Source organism: Equus asinus, chromosome 15 (assembly GCF_041296235.1).
Source record: "Equus asinus isolate D_3611 breed Donkey chromosome 15, EquAss-T2T_v2, whole genome shotgun sequence".
In the NCBI taxonomy this organism is placed as follows: domain Eukaryota; kingdom Metazoa; phylum Chordata; class Mammalia; order Perissodactyla; family Equidae; genus Equus; species Equus asinus.
The window spans coordinates 38,225,820-38,248,424 of NC_091804.1; the positions used below are offsets into that span (position 1 = coordinate 38,225,820).

Sequence of the window (22,605 nt, forward strand, 5' to 3'; positions counted from 1 at the left end):
TATGCCAGAAGCGCTCCGTGTTGTGGTTAAAACAAACGCTCGGAGCTCGAGGCCACTTGGTGTGCGCGGGCCCCCAGCTCCCCCAGGTGGGTGATGCTGACACCAAGAGCCGGCTGTATTTGCTCCTACACCTGTCTGTCTGATGTGCACCTGTCACTGCAATGGGGTAAATTACACATCACATAAGCTGAGGACATGTGACTGTGGGGAGAGAGCTGTCGCTCTGAAAATCAAATTGAATGTCTGAGAGAGACCTGGTAAAGGTGAGCTGCTTTTGCATTAAGAGTGAACTTTTCCTCAAAGAGGAGGCCTTGGCTCTATGTAAAAAGAGTGTTTAATGAATGCGATATGTATGTTTTTAGTTGAAATAAGACTTTTAAGGTTTATAAAAATTAATGACGATAAAGCAGGAAAGATGGGTAGGGAGGCTGGGAGAGTGTGATTGTAACTGGGGGTGGGGGGTGGTCAGGGAAGGCCTCACTGAAGGGGCGACATTGGAGCAAAGACCTAAGGAAGGGGAGGGGGGAAACTCGGACGGCGCCTGGGGAGGTGCACTCCAGGCAGAGGGCAGCCCGAGGACACAGGCACCACGGCCTCGTTGCCAGAGCGGCGAGAAGGCCAGGATGGCTGGGTCCTGCCGGCTCCTGTGGGCGGTGGCAAACCTGGGCTGCTACGATGTGTGTGAGAGGGGAGCCATGGAGGGTCCGAGCAGAGGAATAACGGATCTAAGTTTTAAAGGACTCCCTCTGGCTGCTTGTGGAAGAGACTGCAAGTGAGGCCACGGGAAAACAGGCAGAACCAGAGAGGAAGCCAGTGCAGTAACCGAGGTGAGAGAGGACGACCGTTTGCGCGTGTGTATCTGTATAAGCATATACGTGTGCGTGTGCATGCACATATTCTTATAAACTTATTATTACAACATAAAATCCACACAGAAAAAAATGCCCAAAGAAGTATACAGCTGGATTGACTTTCACAAAGTGAACACACCTGTGTAAACATTTTTGACACCCCAAATGCCCCCCACCATGTCCCCCTTCGGGTCACTAACCCCCCAACCCTGCAAGGGCCACCACCTGCTTGTGAACTTCACATCCATGGAGTCGCGCAGGGCTATGGGGAGTCGCACAGGGACACTGGGGCTGCTTCCAGGCTGGCGCTGCCGAGCACGTGCTTGCACGGGGCTCATGAGGAACGTCCGTGCACACGTCTTTGGCTTATCTATCCGGGAGCTGAACTGCTGAGCTACGAGGAATGCACACACTTGGCTTTCCTGGATACTGCCAGGCTGTTTTCCAGAATAGCTATACCAATTCTCCCGCCCCCGGCAGAGTAGGAACATTCCAGTTGCTCCACATCCTCTGCAACTGGGGTTTAATCTCCGTTTGGGCCATTCTGGTGGACATCTAGCAGCGTCTCATTAAACATGCCATTTGTATTGCCCTGACGAGCAGCGAGGCTGAGCACCTTTTCATGTTCATTGGCCCTGGTGTCTTCCTGTGTGAAATGACTGTCCTTTGACCCTTTTGCTATTGGGCTGTCTTTCCTTAATGATTTATAGAAGGAGCTGGCAAACTTTTTCTGAAAAGGGCCAGAAGGTAAACATTTTCAGTTTTGCAGGCCATATGGTCTCTGTCTCAACTACTCAGCTCTGCCTTGTGCCACGAAAGCATCCACAGACAACACAAAAATGAAGGGGTGTGACTGTGTGCCAGTAAAACTTTATTTATAAAAATAGACAGAGGGCCGCATTTGGCTTACGGAACTTCTTCATATATTCTGGATATGAGTCCTTTCTCACTTATATGGATGGCAAAGATCTTCTCTTAGTCTGTAGCTTACCTTTTTACTTTCTTCATTGTGTCTTTTGATGAAGAGCTCTTAATTTTTATGTAGTCTGATGAAGCTATTTTTCCTTTATAATTATACCTTTTTCCTATTTAAGAAATCTTTGCTTACCCCAAGATCATGAAGATAGTCTCCTATGCCTTCTTCAAGAAGCTTTGTTGTTTTACCTTGCACATTTAAATCTATAATCCATCTGAAATTGATTTTTGTTTTGTTTTGTTTCTTTTCTTTCTTTTTTTTTTTTTTTGCTGAGGAAGATTTGCCCTGAACCAACATCTGTGCCAATCTTCCTCTATTTTACATGTGGGTCACCACCACAGCATGGCTGACAAGTGGTGTAGGTCCACACCCAAGATCTGAACCCACAAGCCTGGGCCACCAAAGCAGAGCATGACAAACTTAACCACTACACCACAGGGCTGGCTCCTGAAGTTGATTTTTGTGTACTGTGTGAGGTAAGGGCCAAGACTCATTTGTCCCCACTGGACATCAAACTGACCAAGCACCATTTCCTGAACTGCACCTGCACTGGCACTTTTGTTGAAATTCAAACGACCACTTACACACGAGTCTACTTCTGGACTCGCTATTCTATTCCACTAATCTGTTTGTCTGTTTTTACCCCAGTACCCCATTGTCTTAACTCCTGCAGCTTTGCAGTAAGCCTGGGTGACAGTAATACACGTCCTCCAGCTTTGTCCTTCTTCAAAATGGTTTTAGCTGTTTCTGTGTTTCCAATGTACATTTTATAGTCATTTACATACACACATACGACCTCTCTCCTGGAATTTCTGTTGGCATTACATTGAGGTTCTGGCCAAAGTCTGATGACAGAATGAAAAGAACTTGCTGATGGAGGGGGTGTGAGGAGGAAGCAGATCAGAATCAAGGACGACAGAGACTCTGGCCCGAGCTCCTGGGTAAAAGGTGGGGCCGTTCACAGGGAAAGAGGAAGACGAGGAGGAAAGGTTTGGAGCAGGAGTTGTAACGATGTTTTAGATACAATTTAAGTGTGAGCTGTGTGTGACGCACCGAGGTGAAGATACAAATTTATATTTCTTCCACTTTCCACACCACGTGTGCCAGGCATTATTCTAACCACTTTACATGTTTCATCTTACTTAATCTATAAGATGGGGCTATTCTTATCCCCATTTAACAGATAGGAAAACAGAGGCACAAAAGGCTGACCTAACTTGCCAGGGTCGCACAGCTCAGAAGCAGGGAGGCCTCTATACCCCTAACCACTGCCAGCTCTGCCGCCTCTGACACTAAGGAGGCAGCTGAGATATGAGACTTAGCTCTTCTGGGCCTCAGTTTCCCCTTCTGAAGAACGGGGAGCTTTTAAAACACTCCGTTCCATTTCTGACAACTAAGGAGTCTCAACTTTCGAATTAGACCAGAAACACTGAGTCAGGGACCTTCCCTGACCCCCGTCCCAGACGGGCGGTGCCCTGCATGACCCAGGCCAGGACAAAACAGTCAGCAGACACCTAGCAGCGACAGGCGTTCCCCGCGACCACATCAGAGTGAGGCCCGGAGTTCCACCCACTGTGGCTCAGTCCCTCTGGGACATCTGGGAGCCCAGCCCCCTGGCTCCTAAGCCAGAGGCAGGAATGCCGGCCGCCTGCCAGCTTCTCTCAGGACACAGATGTCCCCACTCCCTCCAGCCAGCCCAGCACACTTGCAGAACTGAGGCAGGGAATGGCCCTACACGGGCTCGAGGCGGCCACAGGGCAGGCCCTGGAAGGCCCACTTGGAGTGCAGTAGGATCAGAATCAGCAGCTATCGCTCCAACAGAGGTGACCACGCCAGCAGAGGCAGGGCCTGCCCCGGGGGAGCTTGGCCAGCGCTGAGAGCAGGTCATGGAGGCCGGAAGGGACATTCTTTTTCTAAACCCCAGCGTGCTGGGAAAGGGGCCTGCTTCAGACAGCCTGCGGTGGGGGCGGGCAAGGGCAGGAGGTAGACATCGGCAACGGCCTTGGCACTGCCAACGGAGGACTCTCAGGATGGTCCCAGGGAGAACGGGCAGGAAGCAAAGAGGAAGGAGAAGGGGGCACTGATGGCAGGATAGGAGGACATGAGACAGACGTGCAGACAGACCTCACGGAGTGGGCGGGAATAAAATATCAAATGAGAGAGACGGGAACTGGCCACTGGCAGATGGTCAAAGAGGGAGCCCAAGGCCCAGAACAGGGAGGAAAGAGCAGAGGGGAAGGAGGCTGTGGTTGAAGCGCCTACTATGTGCCAGGGGCTGCACCCATGGGGTCGCGCTGAATAGGAACCCACACGTGTGAAGGTAAGTTAACAGCAACCGTAATGGACGCTACCCCTCATTTCTGTGCACTCGCCACGTGTCAGGCACGCTTAACACACTCATTGCTCACAATGACTCTACGAGGTACACAGAATAAGCCACCCTATTTGATAGACGAGGGAACTGAGGCAAAGTCACAGAGCTAGAGAAATGGCTGAACAGGGGTTCAACTGTGAGGAGGCTGGCTCTATAGGAACCCTACTGTCTGAAGAAGGGGTTTATCACCCCCATTTTACAGAAGAGAAAACTGAGGCACACAGAGCTCAGGCTAGAGGGGAGCACAGTGAGAAGCCCCCATGGGCGCACGGAGTACCCATCACTCATCCTATGACAAGGTTCCTCATCGCAACCCCAGGAGGCCGGCAGAAACAGACAAGGAGAATAAGCCTCTGGACAGCAAGCGACCTGCCCAGAACCGCAAGGAAGCTGGACGTAATGCTGACAGCAGGGCCCTGGGTCTCAACCTCCCCTCAGCCCTAGCTTTTGCTAGATAAGCAGTGAAGAAGCCTCTGGAAAGCCACTGTTTCATCCCTGAGACAAAGTAACAGCACGGAGAATTCAAAAAGGGCCATACTGGTCGGTTCAGAACATCCTCTGCCTGCAGAGCAAGAAAACTGGGAGGCAGGAGGCTCAGTCCACAGGTCCACCCACCCCCCTCACACCCACTCACACCCCCACCCCCACACCCACTCACACCCCCACCCCCTCACACCCACTCATGCCCCCACCCCAACACCCACTCACGCCCCCACCCCTCCCACACCCACTCACGCCCCCACCCCTCCCACACCCACTCATCTCCCCCTTTCACCTCCCAACTTTCCCTCTCTGCAGTCATCCACTGACTCAGTCATCCAATTAACCAAACTTCCAGACCAGAGCCCACCTGCCCCAGTAACTATCAACCAACCACCCATCATTAACACACCACCCAAGTGACCTCATATCCACCAATCTCCAAACCTCCATCACCCACCCTCCTCCAAATTCTGTGATCATCTACCCGTGCACTCAACGAACCACACGTTAAGGCCCCAACTCACTATTCAGCTAAACACACCTCTGCCCGCTCATCATGTCTTCATATCCATTTCTCCAACGACCCAAACATCCATACATTCCCCCAACTTTCTACGCACCCCTCCATCCAGCATCTCCTAAACCTCCAACCATTCAGCTGCTCGCTCATTCACCTACTCACTCCCCCATCCACAGATCTATTCATACATCCACCCACAATCTCTCTCCTGCCTCCTTCATCCACCATCTGTGCACCTCCCGAACCTCCAGCTACCCATCTATCCCTCCTCCCCTTTGCCCACACACACATCTGTGTCCATCTGCCACTCATCCCCCTGCCCATTCATGCCCAGACTCTACAAAGTGCAAGAAGCTCCACAGAAAGATACAAAGATGATGAAGATACCACCCTCACCCTCAGAGCGCGTAACAGCAGAAGAGGCCCCTCCCTCAAACCCTCTACCTTTGGAATCACGGGCTCTTGATGTCAGAAAGACACCAATCTTCCAAAATCTCCAAAAATCTCCAAACTTCCGTGATCACCTCGACCTACAGAGTCCATACGGCAGCCACGGCCATATGCGGCTGCCAGGCACACCAAACGTGGCCAGCACGAAGTGAGGTGTGCTGTGAGTCTAAGACACACGGCACATTTTGAAGACTTCGTGTAAAACAAAATGGAAAATCTCTTTAATAATTTTTAAAAATTGATTACACATTGAAATGATAATATTTGGGGACATATTGGGATAAATATATTATTTAGATTCACTTCACGTGTTTATTTGGTTTTTTAACGTGGCTACCAGAAAATTTTAAATAATGTATGTGACTTGCGTGACAGTTCTGCTAGACAGTGCTGACCTAGAACAAACCACTCAACCCGGAAGAGAAAAAGGGGGCCCACAGAGGAAAGCGACAAGCGAAGGCGTCACGGTGAGACGCTATCGGAGTCCCCCCGGTCCCGGCCCCGCAGCCGCCCACCTGGATTTCCGCTTGCAGTAGACGAGGAGGTTGTCGAACAGGAAGAAGGCCCTCTCCTGGATGTTCCCCGCCGAGATCTTCAGCAACGTGCCCTGCAGCAGGAGCTGCGTGCAGATGTCCGTGAGGTTGGAGCCCTGGGAGGGTGACAGGGGGTGTGGTGAATGAGCTGGCAGATCCAGGAGAGCACTCGGGGGCACGCCCTTCCTTCCCAGAGACAGCACCCACCACTGCCCCCCAACACCCCAAAATCTAAATGCACCACCACAGGCAAATCTGTTGGCAGAGAGAAAATCAATACGATGCGATCGATGGCTTCATCAGCTGAGGGAGCCAGAAGAACACAGGGAGGAGCGTATGGAGAGGACCATGTCCCAGAAGAGGGACTTGGGGCTCAGGGAGGTGAAACGACACCCCACTCACACGGCCCTAATCTGCATCTGGCTTTGTTCGGGGTTTGGTTCTTATTTGGGGTCTGGGTTGGTTTTTTGTTTTGGGGTTTTTTTGCCCACCCCTTCCTCATTACTTTTTTACGTCTTGATTTGTGATTATCTCTCTCCCACAAGAAGGCCACTCCCAGAGGGACAGGAAGCATCACCAAGCAGCTGCCACCGTATTCCCAGCACCTGCCACTCTCTCTGGCACAGAGTAGGCGCTAGATGAACGGCTGAGAACAGGCGACGAGCACAGTGTGAGCACCGTCAGGGGCAGATTCTGAGAGCACTCGCTCCGGCTCAGGACGCGAGGGGACACAGGACAGTTCCCAGACTCCAGCCGGTGTCCTAAGTGACAGGGGCAGCTGAGACGCTAAGCGTGCGTGAAGCCGGCTGGCCCTCCTCGAGGTTCAGGGTCGCGTGGTCAGGAAAGGCATCGGGGAAGAGTGAAAAGCTGGGAGGTTGGCGCCGCTCAGAAATCAGGCTGCTGCTAAGCACCCACCCCAGTCCTCGCTGCTGCTGCTTGGGCTGGCCTGCTCCGTGCCCACCGCCCGCTGGGCGCAGCACAGCCATCGCCCACCCTCGGGGCCACTCAGGGTCCTGGGAAATCAGCTTCTCTGTCGTCGAGAGCTGCGTAGCCCAGGACAGCAGCACCCGCCCATCACAGAAATCACAGCCTGGACGCTGGCATGCTGCACCATCCGAGCCCGTGGCCCAGCGGCCCAGCGAGGTGGCAAGCCCACTGACCAGGGCTCAGAGCACCCGTGACAGGCGAAGAGCCCCTGGGAGCCCAGTGGCCCTGCCAACACGGCGAGTGTGGCCCCCTGGGTGATGAGGCTCTGTCAGTGTCCACGGGCCAGCTCAGAGCAGACAGCAATCCAGCGGCTCCTCGAGACCACGCGCCCCTCCCTTCCCTCTGCCACAGTGAGGCCCACCCACCAGCCTTCTAGGCTCCAAAGGGGGATTTCAGCTGATTGGACGTGAATCTGGGGCCTGGCCCAGCTGTGGGGCCCAGAGCTACGAGGCCACACAGGCTGAGGCCTGACCCATCTGCCAAGGTCAGGGGACTGCAGAGAGGAAGCCCACCAGCCTGGGAAGCTGCTTCTCGAGCCCTGGCTAAGGACCACTGCATCTGAAATGCCAGGGACACTACAGGGGGCTGCCCTTGCCCCCGCCCTGCTGGGAAGCCCAGCCGGCCCTTGGTATCCCCTGAGTTCCTGAACCCAGGTCAAGGGTGGTGCGAGGGGTCAGGTACGCAGGGAAGAGGCTGAGCAGCAGGTCAGGGCTGGAGGCCTCCTGCAGACAGACGGTGCCGACGCAACGGGACTGAAGGAGCAACACTTAGACAAAACGACAAAAGCCGACGTGTACACAGAGCTCACCACACGCCAGCCTCTGTTCTAAGTGTCCCATACAAACTCAGTCCATCCTCACAACTCTCACTTTACACACGAGGAAACTGAGGCACAGAGCGGAAGCGACTTGTTCAAGGTTATAGAGCCAGTCAGTGAGCAAGCCAGACCTACCGTCCTACCCACTAACCTCTACTACCCTGGGCATCCTCTCAGCAGGCAGCCTGAAGGGGTTTTTATGCAACTGCTGGTCTCTGGAGGGCACAGCCCACTTGCCCTGGAGCACAAGGCCTCCCAGGGAGGGTGCGAAGAGTGTATGAGAACTTCTACTCAGAGTCTGTTTTTTTAACGATTTTATGTCTCCCCACTCCCGTCCCCCCCCCCCGACCCCCCCCGACCCCCGTGCCCTCGTGGGCGAGTGAGCAGTAGATGGCCTTTAGACCAGGGCCTCCAGAGGCAGCGAGAGGGGTGCACCCTGCTGCTTTCTCATTAAGGACATGCATTTCTTTCCATGCCCCTGAGCTCACGGGACAGTCGTGGGACTTCACCTGGGGCGTCCCTCTGTAGGAGGTCAGCCCACAGGGGGTATGAGCTCCAGCCAAAGCTGCCTGATCTTTCTCATCTACAAAACCTAAGACGGACACCCTGCTTTGCTGCCCGGGTCCTCTGACCCTGAGCCAGTCAAGCACACACTGCACCGGGCGCCTGCAGGCACCCACCCCCAAATCCTCACAGGGCCCAAGAGGGGGACCTGCTCTCATCCAGACTTTTCAGATGAGGAAACTGAGGCAAAGCCCACACCCCACCCCACCCCACCCCACCCCGGAGGGGGGTTGGCTCGCTCACTCACTTCCACCATTGCAACAGACCGCCATTTCCTTGCGCTCAGCAAAATGGATTTATGGATTAACTTATCTGGTTTTAACTAAACCAGTCTCGGACTGGAAAGGACAAGTGGTTTACAAAGGATCAGGCCGAAAAACCACGGAGCAGAGATCAAACTAATGAGGCGAGCCCAAGCCACAGCAAGAAAGTAGCGAAGAAAAGACCTCGCTCCTCCAAAACCGAGGCCCTCGCCAGCCGGATTCCAAGAGATGACAGCCGTCTAATCAGATTGGCAAGAGGTCAGACGAAAGGATCAGAAGTGACCAAGAGGAGTTTCAGAAACAAAGATTTGCAACCACGGTCATTCACCAGGAGCTCGGCCCTAGTCACACCCTCCCCCGGGGCTGTAACCACTGGGAGCAGGGAGCCATGGGAGAGAGCTTTACTGTTAAACGTTATTTTTTCTAGCTAGAACATATTATTTTCACAAGTCACCTTGAGGATCAAACGGTCTTTAAAACCTTTCTACTGCGTGGGAAGCCATTTCACGTTTCCCAAAAAACATTTGTATTCCATGCTTTATCCTCCAAATGACACCAGGAGATAACTTCAGAGATATTATTGCTAAAATTAGACAAGCAGGGAGAAATGGGGCCTAGGGAGCAGGACAAACTTGCCTGAGGCGGGGCAGACTGTGCATTGCAGGGCTGGGCCTCAAAGCCAAGTCCCTGGGCCTCAGTTTCCCTCATCTGCAAAATGCGGATAATAACAGTTTCTCTCTTCTAGTGTTAGGAACACGTCATAGGCACTCAATAACTGCCAGTATTTCTTATTCTGGGTCACCTTATTTCCCATGGCACCCAGAAATAGAGATAGAAATAAGGGCCGTTCTCCAAATTATAGATTTTTCAGGGTCAAAAAGGGCCCCAGAAACCCTTAGTTCCTGTTTCCCCGGGCCATGACCAGAAGGAGGGATGTGGAAATCACTTCCAATCGGGCTGCCAAACTGCTTGCTCAACGCCCTCCCCCGGGGCCACGTGAGGACGGTCTCTCCCAGCGGGCTGCCAGAAGACTCTGCCTCCCGGGAAGCTCTGACTCTTCTTTTGTTGACAAGGAAAGTTAAGTAACTTATGCGTCCTGTCCTTTCAACTTTGGCCACCAGGAAGCTCACAGCCCAAACAGGCAGACACTCTAACGTGGCCGCTCTTCGCATTGGCACGTTGGTGCGTGTGCTGAAAGGGGACGTGTGACCCACTTCTGGCCAACGAGATGAAAGGGGAAGTCTCTCTGGGCTCCTGGGCCAGGCCTTCCTCCACGAGGGAGGAGAGCTCCCTCTCACGGCCACGGCCACCGCACCCATCTCCTCCCGCTGCGGAGCCCACGATGCCTGGAGCCCCTTCCACCATGGAACCATGAGGGGAAGGCCAAGAGGACCGGAAGGAATCAGATGGGCGCTCTGACGTCCTGGGGGCAAGTTCACAGAGCACCCATCCCACCGACAGACTTGAGGACCGGGCAGTTTTCAGTGGCAGGGAACAGAAACCAAGCTGCGTATTTTGAGCAGAAAGAGAAGAGGGGCTTACTCAATCACTGGAGGGGCTGGGGGAGCCAGGAATCCAGGCCGGGGCTCCCAGAAAACCAAGAACACTGCAGAACGGGCCCTCCAGGGGAGCCACTGCCTACGCCCCGGCTGAGGAAAGACAGAGTGAGACCACCACCTGCACGAGCTGATGCTCCAGGAAAACGCTGCCTGGGCTGCATCCGGGCGCTCAGGAGCTGCCGCCCCAACTGTCAGCTACAAAGCCACCCTTCCTGCTGGATACACACCGTCAACAAGGAAGCGGATGCCCCACGCCCGCCTTCTTGATGCCCAGGAAGCTGGAACCCGAGCCGTCTGCTCATGCTGCCATGGGAAGCCAGACACACCCACAGCCGGGCTTTGCTGCAAAATCTGCACAAGGGTGGGTGGCCTCCGTGCCACCCCCGCCTCCCCAGTGTCCAGCAGCTGGATCTGATCGTGGCTGATGACATCCCAGACCCGGGCCACGAGGAAGCCTGAGAAATGGGGCTCCTGGTCCTCCAGCCTCAGCCGGGCAGGAAGGCCCCGCGGAAGGAGGGTGGGTCCACTGCAAGCAGGACCCACGATACCCACCCGTTCCCTGAACACAGGCCCCTGCGCTCCGCAGCCAAGCCCTCAACCTCGCGGCAACGTGGTCACCTTTAGGATTCCCCCACACAGGGAAAAGAAGAGGAAATCTCGAACACAGCGAGCACCAGAAGATCTAAAGGGTCCAAGGCAGATGACTCAGAGAAAAGTCTGCGTCTAAGACTCTTTCATCTTCAGTCTTAATCTCCCATTCCAGCTGTATTTACTCGGATATGAATTTTTTTATTTATTCAGATTTTCCCATTTCCTCCTCTGGATTTGCAGGAGAGCTCTCTAAATTTAAGGAAGATGGGGAGGTTTAAACAAATACACACAGATGATCTTAAGAATCTGATTTCCTAATAATCATGCTGATGGTAATATCAGTATTTACCATTTACTGAGTACCTACTATGTGCCAGGTATGGATGAGGAAACTGAGTTCAGAGAAGTTAAGACATTTGTCTAAAGTCTTCCAGCCAGGGAGTGTCAAAGCCAGAATTCTGTCCTGGAGTGAACCCATAAACGCTACCCTTGACCCTGGCGTCAAAAGCTCAAAGGCCTGTGGACACCAGGCAGATAGGGCAATATGTGAAGGATAATGATGGGCAGTAACAGGGAGTGGTGGGGACTGAGGAAAAGTGGAGGTTCCAAAGGCTGCTGCATGAATAATGAGGGCCCAGTGTTAGTGATTTTTCAAGAGAAACGTGAAATCTAGACTTTTATGTGGACTTAACTGGAAAATAATTAAAACAATTTTTTTTACAAACACCATGCAGGCCAACAAACCATGCCGCAGGCCAAATCTGGTGCCCAGACGGCAGCCTGCATGCAGGCCGGTCTCCGCCCAGCTCGCCCCTCCACCCGGACGCACCTCCCAGCCTTCGATGTGCGACTGCAGCTGCTCCAGGGCCTCCAGCTTCTCCATCTGCCGCTTGGTCTCGTTGATGTTGGAGCAGACGGTCTTCATGGCCTGCAGCGCGCTCTGCACGGCAGGGTGGTCTGGGTGCTTCCCGGGGGTCCTCTTGGCCAGCTCCTGGGGGAGGGGAGAGGGCAGGAAGGAGACGTCAACCCAGAGGGGGCCAACGCCGCCGCCAGGTCAGCCGGCCCTGAGCCTGTTCTCAGCTCTGCTAAGTACAAACTGCGTGATCTGCGGCTAGGGAACATCACCCATTCATTCATTCATTCATTCATTCAGTAGGTGTCCCCTGAGTACCTCCTCCACGGTAGGCAGTGTTCTAGGGTCTGGGGATAAACTTGTTAATAAAACAGCAAAACTCCTCACCTGGGGGATACGACATTCTAGTAAAGGAGATGGCCCAAAATAAAAAAAAAAAATCAAGGATGCAATACTCTATCAGACAGTGAGAAACACCATGAAGACGAATCAGAGTGAGGCTGGAGGGTCTTGGGAGAGGAGGTATTCTTTCACACGGGGAGGTCAGGGAAGGCCCCCCCAAGGAGGTGACATCTGGACAGAGACTCTGGATAAAGCAGAGGAGGGAGTCCTGTAAAAATCTGGGGAAGGGCATGTCTGGTAGAGGGAACAGCAAATGCAAAGGGTCAGAGGTGGGAGCCCATGTGGTGTGTACAAGAAACAGCGAGGAGGGGGCGTGGCTGGAGCGCAGGAAATGAGAGAGAGAAAAAGAAAACAGAGAGAGAGACAGACATGGGTCGGTGAGGGAGGTGGCCACAGACACCGCCCCTCCCTGGCCCGTTTTCTGTAAATGGGTGTAAGGAGCACCTCGCCTTCACAGGGACGCAGATGGGGCGTATACAGTGGCCAGGGGGGCAGGCTCTTCAACCAGGAGCCCCCCCAACTTTTCACTCTCCTCTCAGTCTCACCACGCGCACAGGCTGGGACACTTTAAAGGTCCGGCCGGTCTCAACCAAAGGGCTTCAGCGCATGGTAGGTGTGATACGAAAGGACCTGAGGAGGGGGTCTCGCTGGGCCTCAGGATGTCAGGGACGACGTCCAAGCCAAACCACTCAACCGGCAAGAGCGTGCCGCAGAGAGAAGCTTGTCTAGTCGTCCGCCCCAGACACGCCCAGCGGCTCCAGGGTCTCTCCATCTCTCTGCTGCCTCGAAAATCTCAGAGGTGACGCTCTGGCTCCAAGCACAGCCACACGTGGCTGCCAGGGCTGGCTCTGGCCCTCGGCAGCTGGGCGACCTTGGGCCAGTCGCCCCCCATGCCCAGCCTCAGTTTCACCATCTGAAAACCAGCGATGAGCAGGATGGTGGTGATGGCAGTTAACTGAGCCTCCACTCTGTGCTTGTGAGGAGGTTCCGTTATCATCCCGTGTAACAGATGAGACTGAGGCACACGGGGACAGGGCCTCCAGGAAGGAGGAGGAGGAACCTGGATTGGACCCGGCTGTCTGGTTCTGCGCACAGACACAGTGAGCGTGACTCAGACACCGCAGGGAAAGTGCCCTACAGCGCGCACTTGGTAAGCACTCCGTCTCGCAGCCATCATCGCTCTCGCTGCTGTGCGACCACGCGTGTCGGCTGGGACTGCAAGCGGCCACCTGCCCGCGAGGGTGTGATTCTGAGCCCTCCCTGCAGACAACCGGCTTCAGAAACTCCCTTCCCTGTCTCCTTCATCTCCACTCCACGGCCCGGGGTCCAGAGGTTCTGCAGCTTCAGGACCCTGAGGGGCTGCTGAGCGCCCGCTGGGGTCCAGGGACCAGACCACAGCCCTGGGCAGCAGGCAGCGGGTGTAGATCAGAGCAGGGGAAGGCCAGCGTGAGCGAGCAGAAGCAGGCCACCAAGGCTCCGAGAGGAAGCGGGACGAGATGGGCGGGCCCAGGAGGCCATGCTCTGGGCCCAGGGGGCTTATCTCCACTTGTTCTTCACTCAGCAAACACTGACTGAGAACCGGGTACTGGACAGAGAACAAGGTGGCCCTCAGGGGGCTCACAGTCAAGCGGGAACCGTCAGGAAGTCAACCACGACCACCACCCGCAGTATTATCAGCCAGGACTTGGCGCTGACGCTCTTTTGAGCTCACTCAATCCTCAAATCAACCCTATGAGGCAGCTCTTGTTATATGTTGATCTGACAGATCTGAGAACTGAGGCACAGAGAGGTCAGGTCCTCTGCCCAAGGTCGCACAGCGGATTTGAACCTAACCTGTCTGGCTCCAGAGTTAGTGCTCTGAACTTCTGTACTATCTACAACCTTCCAGACAGTTAAATAAGAATACTTTCCTCTCAAATAAGTCATTTACATTACTTATTGATAAGCGCCAGGTGAAAAATAAGGACGTGGAGGGACAGAGAGTGAGGGAGTGTGGCAGTCCGAGAGGGCATCTCTGAGGACACGGCTTCCGGGTGGAGACCTGAATGAAGAGAGCGCATGGGCCATACCAACATCTATGGGAACAGCACCCCAGGCAGGAGAGCACAAGCAAAGGCCCCAAGGCAGCGAGAAACAGAAAGGAGGCCAGTGAGGCTGCAGCAGAGCAAGCGAGAAAGAGGATGGCCCATGAGGTCGGACACATACCCCCAAGCCAGATCACGAGAGGCCACGGTGGGGACTTTGGTTTCCTCCAAGAGCCTGGGGAGGCGATGGGGGCTGTGAGCTGAGGCCCGACACCACCGCATTCCCCTGGAAAGGAGCCTCTGGCTGCCAAGTGGAGGAGCCACTGGAGGGACCGTTGCGTGAATGTAAACGCAGGAAGACCGGCTGGTGGCTACTGCAGACGTCCAGGCAAGAGAGGCTGGAGGCTTGAAGCAGGAGGCTCTGAGCCCCATCCATTCACCCATCCCTCCACGTAATGAGGTCTCCCCTGTACCTGGCCCCACGGGGGGCCCCCTCTTGGGGACACAGATGACACAGATGACACAGATGCTGCGCAAGCCCTCCTGAAGCCGACAGACTGCTTGTAGGCACATCCACAGACAAGATGACAAGAGAAGACTGGCCTGGGATCAGGACTTCGGCCCAACTCACCGAGGCTCCCCAGCCCCGTGCGCCGTAAGCGAGCGGTTCTGAGCATCCGGCCCTTGTCAGGCCAGCCGAGGCCAAGAGGGGGCGAGTCAGACCCACCACCTGTTTCTGCCCCAGTAAAGGAAGTTTCCACGGCAATGGCAGAGAGACCATACGGCCCGCAGAGCCGAAAATATTTACTATCTGGCATCTTTAAAGGAAAAGTTTGCTAATCCCAGGTCAAAAGCAACAGAACAGATTCTCAGCTGAGCACAGGGCCACCCAGAGTACAGACAGCACTCCCCACCGCCCTGGACGCTGGGTTCTGGTCAACGGGATGTGGGCAGAAGCGATGTGCGCAGCTTCCATTTTCCTTTCCCTTCTCCTTTCCCCGCTTCCCGGGCTGGAATGTGGACACGGTGCAAACCTCTTGAGACCCTGGGGGTGAGGGCCACCTCCCAGGGGTGGCAGAACCTGTGCCTGACAGCGTGAGCCACCACGTTACCGCTGGACGGCCTTGTACAGAAACAAACTCCTATGTTAAACTTACTGTGATTTGGGGTCCTTGTCACTACAGCTAAAATATATCCTAATACATGTGACAGATGAGGAAGCTGAGGTGGACCCAGAGGTGAGGTCATTTGCCCACGGTCATGGATTGCTACGTGGCAGGGCCAAAATTCAGACCCACACGGTCGAGGTCCAGAGCCCACATTTCTAACCACTACCCCAGGCTTCTCCAGCCTGCGTCCTGGGAGCCTGCCTCCTCCCACCGTCCCCTGAGAGTGCGAACCCTCACCTCTCTGATTCTTGAAAGTAAAACCTAATGGGCCTGTCACAAGCTGGGGACGCTGCCATCACATCTCAAACCTCTGATCCTCCTCTGATGGGGTCCCTGCAGGGCTGCCAACACCCAGCAGCTGGTGAAAATGAGCAAAAGGTTATTTCCCTTTTCCCTCCGGCTGCCCCACCTCTCCTCCCGCCCTAGGTCAGCACTGAGCATGGAGAATTGAAACTGAGCAAGACCTCCTGGCCATGTCCCCGGCTGGACGAAAACTGAAGGGAAAGTACTGGCTTTGGGGTCTTGGTTCACAAATGAGTGTTGGCTCTGCTCTGCTAAGCCACAAACTGAGAATCCAGTCCTGCCTCTGGGCCTTTGTACTTGCTGTTCCCTTTACTGGCACTTTCTTTCTCCAAATCTTAACAGGACGGGCATAAGGACAGGCATATAGATCAAGGGAAAAGAACTGAGAGTCCAGAAATAAATCCTTACATTTTTGGTCCATTAATTTTCAATCACGGTGCTAAGACAAATAAATAGGGAAACAATAATCCTTTCAACTCATGATGCTGAGACGACTGGGGACCCACATGCAAAAGGATGAAGCTGGACCCCATCCTCAAAAAGTAACTCACAATGCATCACAGACCTAAGTGTAAGAGCTGAAAGGATAAAACTGCTAGAAGAAAATGGAGGAGTAAATCTTCGTGACCTCAGCTGAGGCAAAGCCTTCTTAGACAGGACACCAAACGCACAGGCAACTAAAAAAAACCAGAGAAACTGGACTTCACCAAAATTTAAAACGCTGTGCTGCAAAGGACACGATAAAGAAAGTGCAAAGACAATCCACAGAATGTAAATGATATATCTGACAAGGGACTTGTATCCAGTATATATAAAGAACTCTTACCACTTAACAACAAAAAGAAAAATAACTTGATTAAAACATAAGGAAAGGACTTGAATAGACATTTCTCCAAAGAAGATATACAAACGGCCAATAAGCTCATGAAAAGATGCTCAATATCCTCCATCATTAGGGAAACACAAAACAAAACCACAATGGGATCACACTTAACACCCGCTAGAACGGCTAATAATCAAAAAGACGAACAATAACAAGTGTTAGTGAGAATGTGGAGAAACTGGAACCCTCACACGTTCCTGGTGGGAATATCAAACGGTGCAGCTGCTTTGGAAAACAGTTTGGCAATTCCCTAATGACACCTGGATCTAGCCATACCTGAAATCATCTATCCATGTACTTTTCAGTTATGTGAGCCCATTTTTTTATTAAGCCTATTTCATCTAGTTTTCCTGTCCCTTGTATTGGAAAGAGTCCCTAATGCCTCACAAGCCCAGAGAGACCAGAAGGACTTGGAATCCTGAAGGTGTCCCAGTCGGTCCCAGACAAGTATAAAACGTGAGTTATCTTCAAAGTTAACGGGAGCTTGAGCTGCACCAACAAAGGTCTAACATGCAAAAGGAGAGAGGTGAGGAGGCTCCTGCTCGATTCAGAACTTACACTGTCTTAATAAGTTAGAGCAGAGTCAGGTTCAAAAGAGAGAGACTATAGTGTTGAAAACCCTGGAATCCACATCTAAAGAGGGACAGCAACAAGAACTTCCAGGGCCTGGCCCCGAAAAGAGTATTTCTGGAAGGAATCAAAAAGCTGCTTGCTAAGCATCTTGGGAGGACTACACGAGTAAGAAAAAACCCACTGGATCTGCAAGGCCTCAGAGGGTCCAACGCGGACCAGGGCAGCAGGTGACTGTTTGCTAGGGTTACCCCACTCTTACACCAACTGGAGCTTTCTCACACAGTGGGCTGCCATGTAAGGTAGTGAGTTCCCCATCAACGGAGGGATCAATAATAGACTGAGGCCCACTCGGGCTTCATCCTAACTCAAACAGTATATCAGAGCATGGAGCTGGAAAGCCTTGTGGTCAAGAGAATGGGTTCTGGGAGAGGTAGGTGTGGTTTGAGCTGCTTCTCGGCTGTGTGACCTTCGACAGGTGACCTCACCTCTCTGAGGCTGAGTGGGCACATCTGTGACACATGAGCGATCACCTAAGGTTGTTGCAGGGATCAACTGGGACGATGAAGGTAAAAGTCTCGGTAAGCAGAAGGGACCCGGCGTCCACCATCGTTATCATTATTTCCACAGTAATCACAGGTCTTGTGTGTGTTATCATTTCTATCTGGCAATAATAGCAGTAACGGAGTAGTCACAGCAGTAATCACAACAGCTGGCACTTGAGTACTGACTGTGCGCCAAGCACTGTTCTCGACTTAAACTGATTGAGTCATTTCATCCTCAAATCACCCCAGGGAAGGAGGTACTGTTATCGTCACTCTGGAGGTGAGGAAACTGAGGCACAGCGTGGTGAAGCCTCCTGCCTGAGGCCACAGCCAGAAAGCAGGACCTGGGAGACGTGGAACCACATTGACAGGCCCCTCCAGACACAGGAACGGCAGGAAATGAACGCCCCCAAAAACAGGCTCTAGAACACCAAACGTGCAGCAGCGGCGGGCCCTGGGGTTCCTTCAGAACCCTGCGGGCAGAGCAGGGCGGGGTGCACCCAGGGCCCCCCCGTGGATGCACAGCGGAAACCCCTCCAGAGCCAGGCCGGGCGCCTGTCCCCAACATCCGCCCACAGGTAGGCCCATGTGGTGTCTCAGAGGCCAAGGTGAGGGCTTCCTGGAAGAGAGGATGTCAGGGCACAGCCACCGGCACTTCCGGAAGCTGCCACATCCCCCTCACACCCTCCAATCACGCTTACCAGAGGGCTGCCGCCAGTGCCGGGGCTCAGCAGCCCCATCGCACCCCCAGAGGCGTGGGCTTGTCCACAGCGAGGCCACGAGAGGACGGCCTGAGGCACGGGCTGCAGCCCCCTCCTCGCTCCCCGCTCAGCCTGCTCAAGGCCAGAAAAGGAGAAGAGCAAAGGGCCCAGAGGACGAGGAGAGGGGCCAGGAGGAGCCAGTGGGGTGACACGACAGAGACTCGCCGTTCTCACCTGCCCCCCTCTGGGGTCACGGAGTCCGAGAGAGGCTCCCAGTGCAGATCTGGGACCCCGAGCCTTCCATCCTCCCAGCCACAGCGACTGGCTCAGGAAGAGCATGTGACCCCAGCCAACCCAACGAGCCCGGCCAGGGACCTTCAGTGAGACAGCCGGTCAGACACAGGCCTGAGGCTGCTGGAGGCCCAGGCGGCCCAGGAGAAGGGAGCCCCTGAGAATAAAGCCGACACAAGGAAGACAGAGCCAGGAGGTGGGGGGGCCTGAGACTCGACGACACAATCCGAGCTCCTGGACGCAGCTATGCAGGAAGACACATCTACCGGGGATCTTTCCTGTTTTCTTTCCTTTTTTTTAAGTAAGCAAGTTTAAATTAGGTTTTCAAAGTTTACAAAAACAGTCATAAAACAATAAATGAGGTTTTCAGCCACTCTGGCAAACAGAAGCATAAGAAGACGGATCCATAAAACCACGGAGTGAAAACAAGGCTGGATCTGTCACTGGAAGAAGTGGCAATACCATTCCACACTGCGATGTGGGGTTGGTGGAGGTCCAAAGGGAGACATGGGGCTGGAAAGCCATAACATCCTCTCCACAAGAGAAGAAGGCAGCCGTGGGGGTGGGGTGTCCCCAATGGGGGCTGGACCAGATGGAACAGGTCCACTTTCTGGGGACACTTCAGCCAGCTCTGGGAGGGGCTGAGCCTGCACCCACCCGTTGGCTCTGCCCACAGACAGCTCACCTTAAGATTCTGCAGCCTGACATCCCAATTCTAGGCTCTACAGAGACATTCTCTAGAGGAGAAGGTGAAACTGCGAGAGACGACGGCGATGGTGGTGGTGGTGGCAATACATTTCAATTTAATAGAAGCAACAAGAAACATGGAATAAAGAAGAAAACTAACAAAAACTAAAACTATGCAAAATAAAGCAAGTAAGGGAGGGAAAAAGCATAAAAAAAAAAGAGGACCAATAAAATTCAAAAAGAATGATGGTAGAAACAAGTTCAAATATATCAATAATCACAACAAATATAAGTGAACAAAACTCTCCTGTTATAAGACAGAGATCCTGTCAGGTCATATTTTAAAATTTGACCTTTATGCCATTTATAAAAGAAATACTTAAAATCTAAAGATACAGAATGGTTGATAATAAAAGGATGAAACAAGATATATTAATCAAAGAAACCAACTATAGTTTTATTAATATTGGACAAAATCGACTTTGAGACAATAAAAATAGCTAATACTTAGTAAGCACTTCACAGGTATTATTTCATTTAATCTTCACAATAACCCATGACTAAGGCACTAGTTGAGAGAGTTGGGAACTGAGGCACAGAGAGCTTAAGTGACTTCTCAAAGACGCAACACTAACAAACACAGGAGCTGGGATGTATGAAAATAACAATCATATAATGTTAGAGTAGCTAACGTTTACCAAGCATGACTATCCACCTAGTAACACGCAACATGTTCTCACGCATTGCCTCATCTGATCTCTGCAGCAAGCCTGGGAGGCAACTACCAGCCCCATTTGACAGATGGGGAAATGGAGGCACAGAGTGGGTCAGCAACTTGCTGTTGGTCACACAGCTAGGAAGAGGTGGAGCTGGATTTCCAAATTCAGACTCTCACAGAGCATGGCAGAATGCAGGATGCAGACAAGACTCCCTGGAAGGGCAGTCTGGGAAGGCTCCCTGGAAGACAGGGCATCAGGGCTTGGGTTGGAAGGAAGAAGTGAGAGCGGGTCCCCTGCTGAGGGAGGGGCGCTTCGCACCTCGAGCCACTGTTGCTCACCACACAGGAAAGAGCCCTATTCAGGGTAGTGCGGGTCAGGGCACTGGAGCAGCTGTGAGCAAGGTGTCAGCGCTCAGCCCGACAGGCAGGATGGCAGTGGGCACTGTGGTTGGGGGAGGAGGGGGCCTGGGGCAGAGGGGGACACAGTGAAGAGACCTCTGGCTTCCTGTCCCTTCTCAGCAAGACGGTGACACTGCCAGGTCCCCAGCAGATGAGGAGCTCATCTAACTGACTAATCTGACTAACGTCAGAGTCAGACGAGAACTCCAAAGTATCCAGAGTAACACAGAAAGAACTCTGGCAAATCGATACGAAAGACAATCATCCAACAGGAAATGGGCCAATGACGCAAAGGGGCAATCCTCATAAAGTGTGGCCACCACCACGGCCACTGCCCTGTCCAGCCGCCCCCCACCTGGACCACTGGAGTCCAGCCCTACCCAGTCTCCCCGCCTCCATTCTCCACACTCAGCCAGAGGGATCCCACCATTACTAAGTCAGATCCTGCCCCTCTTCTGCTCAAAACCTTCCCCTGGAACCTCCCTCACTCAGAGAAGACAAAGAACCACAGTGGCCCTGAAGGTCTGGCATAATCTGGCCCTACCCCTCCCTAGCCCCACTCCCCCACTCTCTCCCTCACATCTTCCTCTCCAGTCACACTGGCCTCCTCCCTGCTTTTGAGACACATTCCTGCCTCAGGGCCTTTGCACTGGCTGTTCCCTCTGTCTGGAAGACTCTTCCCCAAGTGGTACCTGAGTGGCCACTTTCCTCACCTCCTTCAGGTCTTAGCTCAAATGTCACCTTCTCAGTCTACCACACCTGGCCTTTACCAGCCCTCCTGGCAGAGAAGATTTTTTCATAGCCCCCGTTCCATCTAAACGAGCAAGCACACTTCCTGTGCATTCTTCTGCTGTCAATCTCCCCCAGGAGAACACAGAACACAGCTGAGGTTTGGACAGTTTTTGTTCACTCTGTGTCTCCAGCACCTAGAACAATGCCTGACACATAACAGTCACTTGATAAACAGCTGGTGAATGAATGAATGGTTCAAACACCCCAGACACGGCAGCACCATTGGCAGCTGTCCCCTGGAGGCAATCAGGAAGATGGAAAGGGATCCGCTAAGAACATGCCGCTCTCACCGTGTGTCACTGTGCTTCAGCGCTGTCCTCTGCACTCCCCGCTCCACCTACCCCACGTAAAGCTTTCTCCTCTGCAGAGCTGTGAGGGGTACACGTCCCAAGGCCACTCCCCGGCCATCCCTGCATGGAGACTGACACCAGTACCTCCTCGGTGATGGACCATGATGCAGAGGCAACAACGGAATGACAGCTGCATGACCCACAGACAGACACGGGACATGTGGGCACTGGAGATGGGCAGGGCCCCCAGGCTCTCCCCTAGGCACCACCGCAAGAGGCGCCCCAGCCACAAACCCACCTCAACAGCTGTCCCAAAAGGCCAGCTCCCAGGATGTGCCCTGTTTGCCCCCCAGGATGTTTGACAAGATCATTTACGGAGATGGGGACAAGGGCCGGTGGGAGAAGTCTGGGGGAGGGGAGAGATAGGCACGTAATCGTGGGCATGTTAGGTGGGAGACGCCTGTCAGACATCCAAGCAGAGATGCTGAGGGGGCGGAGAACAAGCTGAGCTCAGGCGAGAGGTCCAGGCTGGAAGTCATCGGCATAGACGTGGAGCTTAAAGCCACGGGAACGTCCACACGGACACTTGTACATGGATGCTCACAGCAGCACCATTCCTAACAGCCAGAGAGTGAAAACAACTCAAATGTCCATCAACTGGGGAACGGACAAACAGAACGCGGTATATCCATGCAACGGAATATTACTCAGCCATAAAAAGGAATGAAGTCATGACACAGGCTACAACACAGACAAGCCTTGAAAACACTGTGCTAAGTGAAAGAAGCCAAACACAAAGGCCACATATTATGGGATTCTATTTATAGGAAATGTCCAGAACAGGCAAATTCGTAGAGACAGGAAGTAGCCGCGTGGTTGCCGGGGGCCGGGGAAGGAGGCAGAAGGGACGTAACTGCTAATGGGTCTGAAGTTTCTTTTGAGGGTGATGAAAACATTCTAAAATTATTGCAGCGATGGTTGCACAGCTTTTAAAAATACTTAAAAAAAAA

The 22,605-nt window shown here is 53.3% G+C and overlaps 1 protein-coding gene across 1 annotated transcript in view; it reads right to left on the bottom strand.

Annotated features, from left to right (window-relative positions):
* PREX1 (phosphatidylinositol-3,4,5-trisphosphate dependent Rac exchange factor 1) overlaps nt 1–22,605 on the bottom strand; it is a 181,582-nt gene that overhangs the window by 61,044 nt on the left and 97,933 nt on the right. Inside the window, exons 6-7 of the mRNA XM_044748026.2 lie at nt 11,798–11,959; nt 6,170–6,303 (exon numbers count right to left, since the gene is read on the bottom strand). Coding sequence (XP_044603961.1) covers nt 6,170–6,303; nt 11,798–11,959 — 296 coding nt within the window. The remainder of the gene's footprint in view (nt 1–6,169; nt 6,304–11,797; nt 11,960–22,605) is intronic.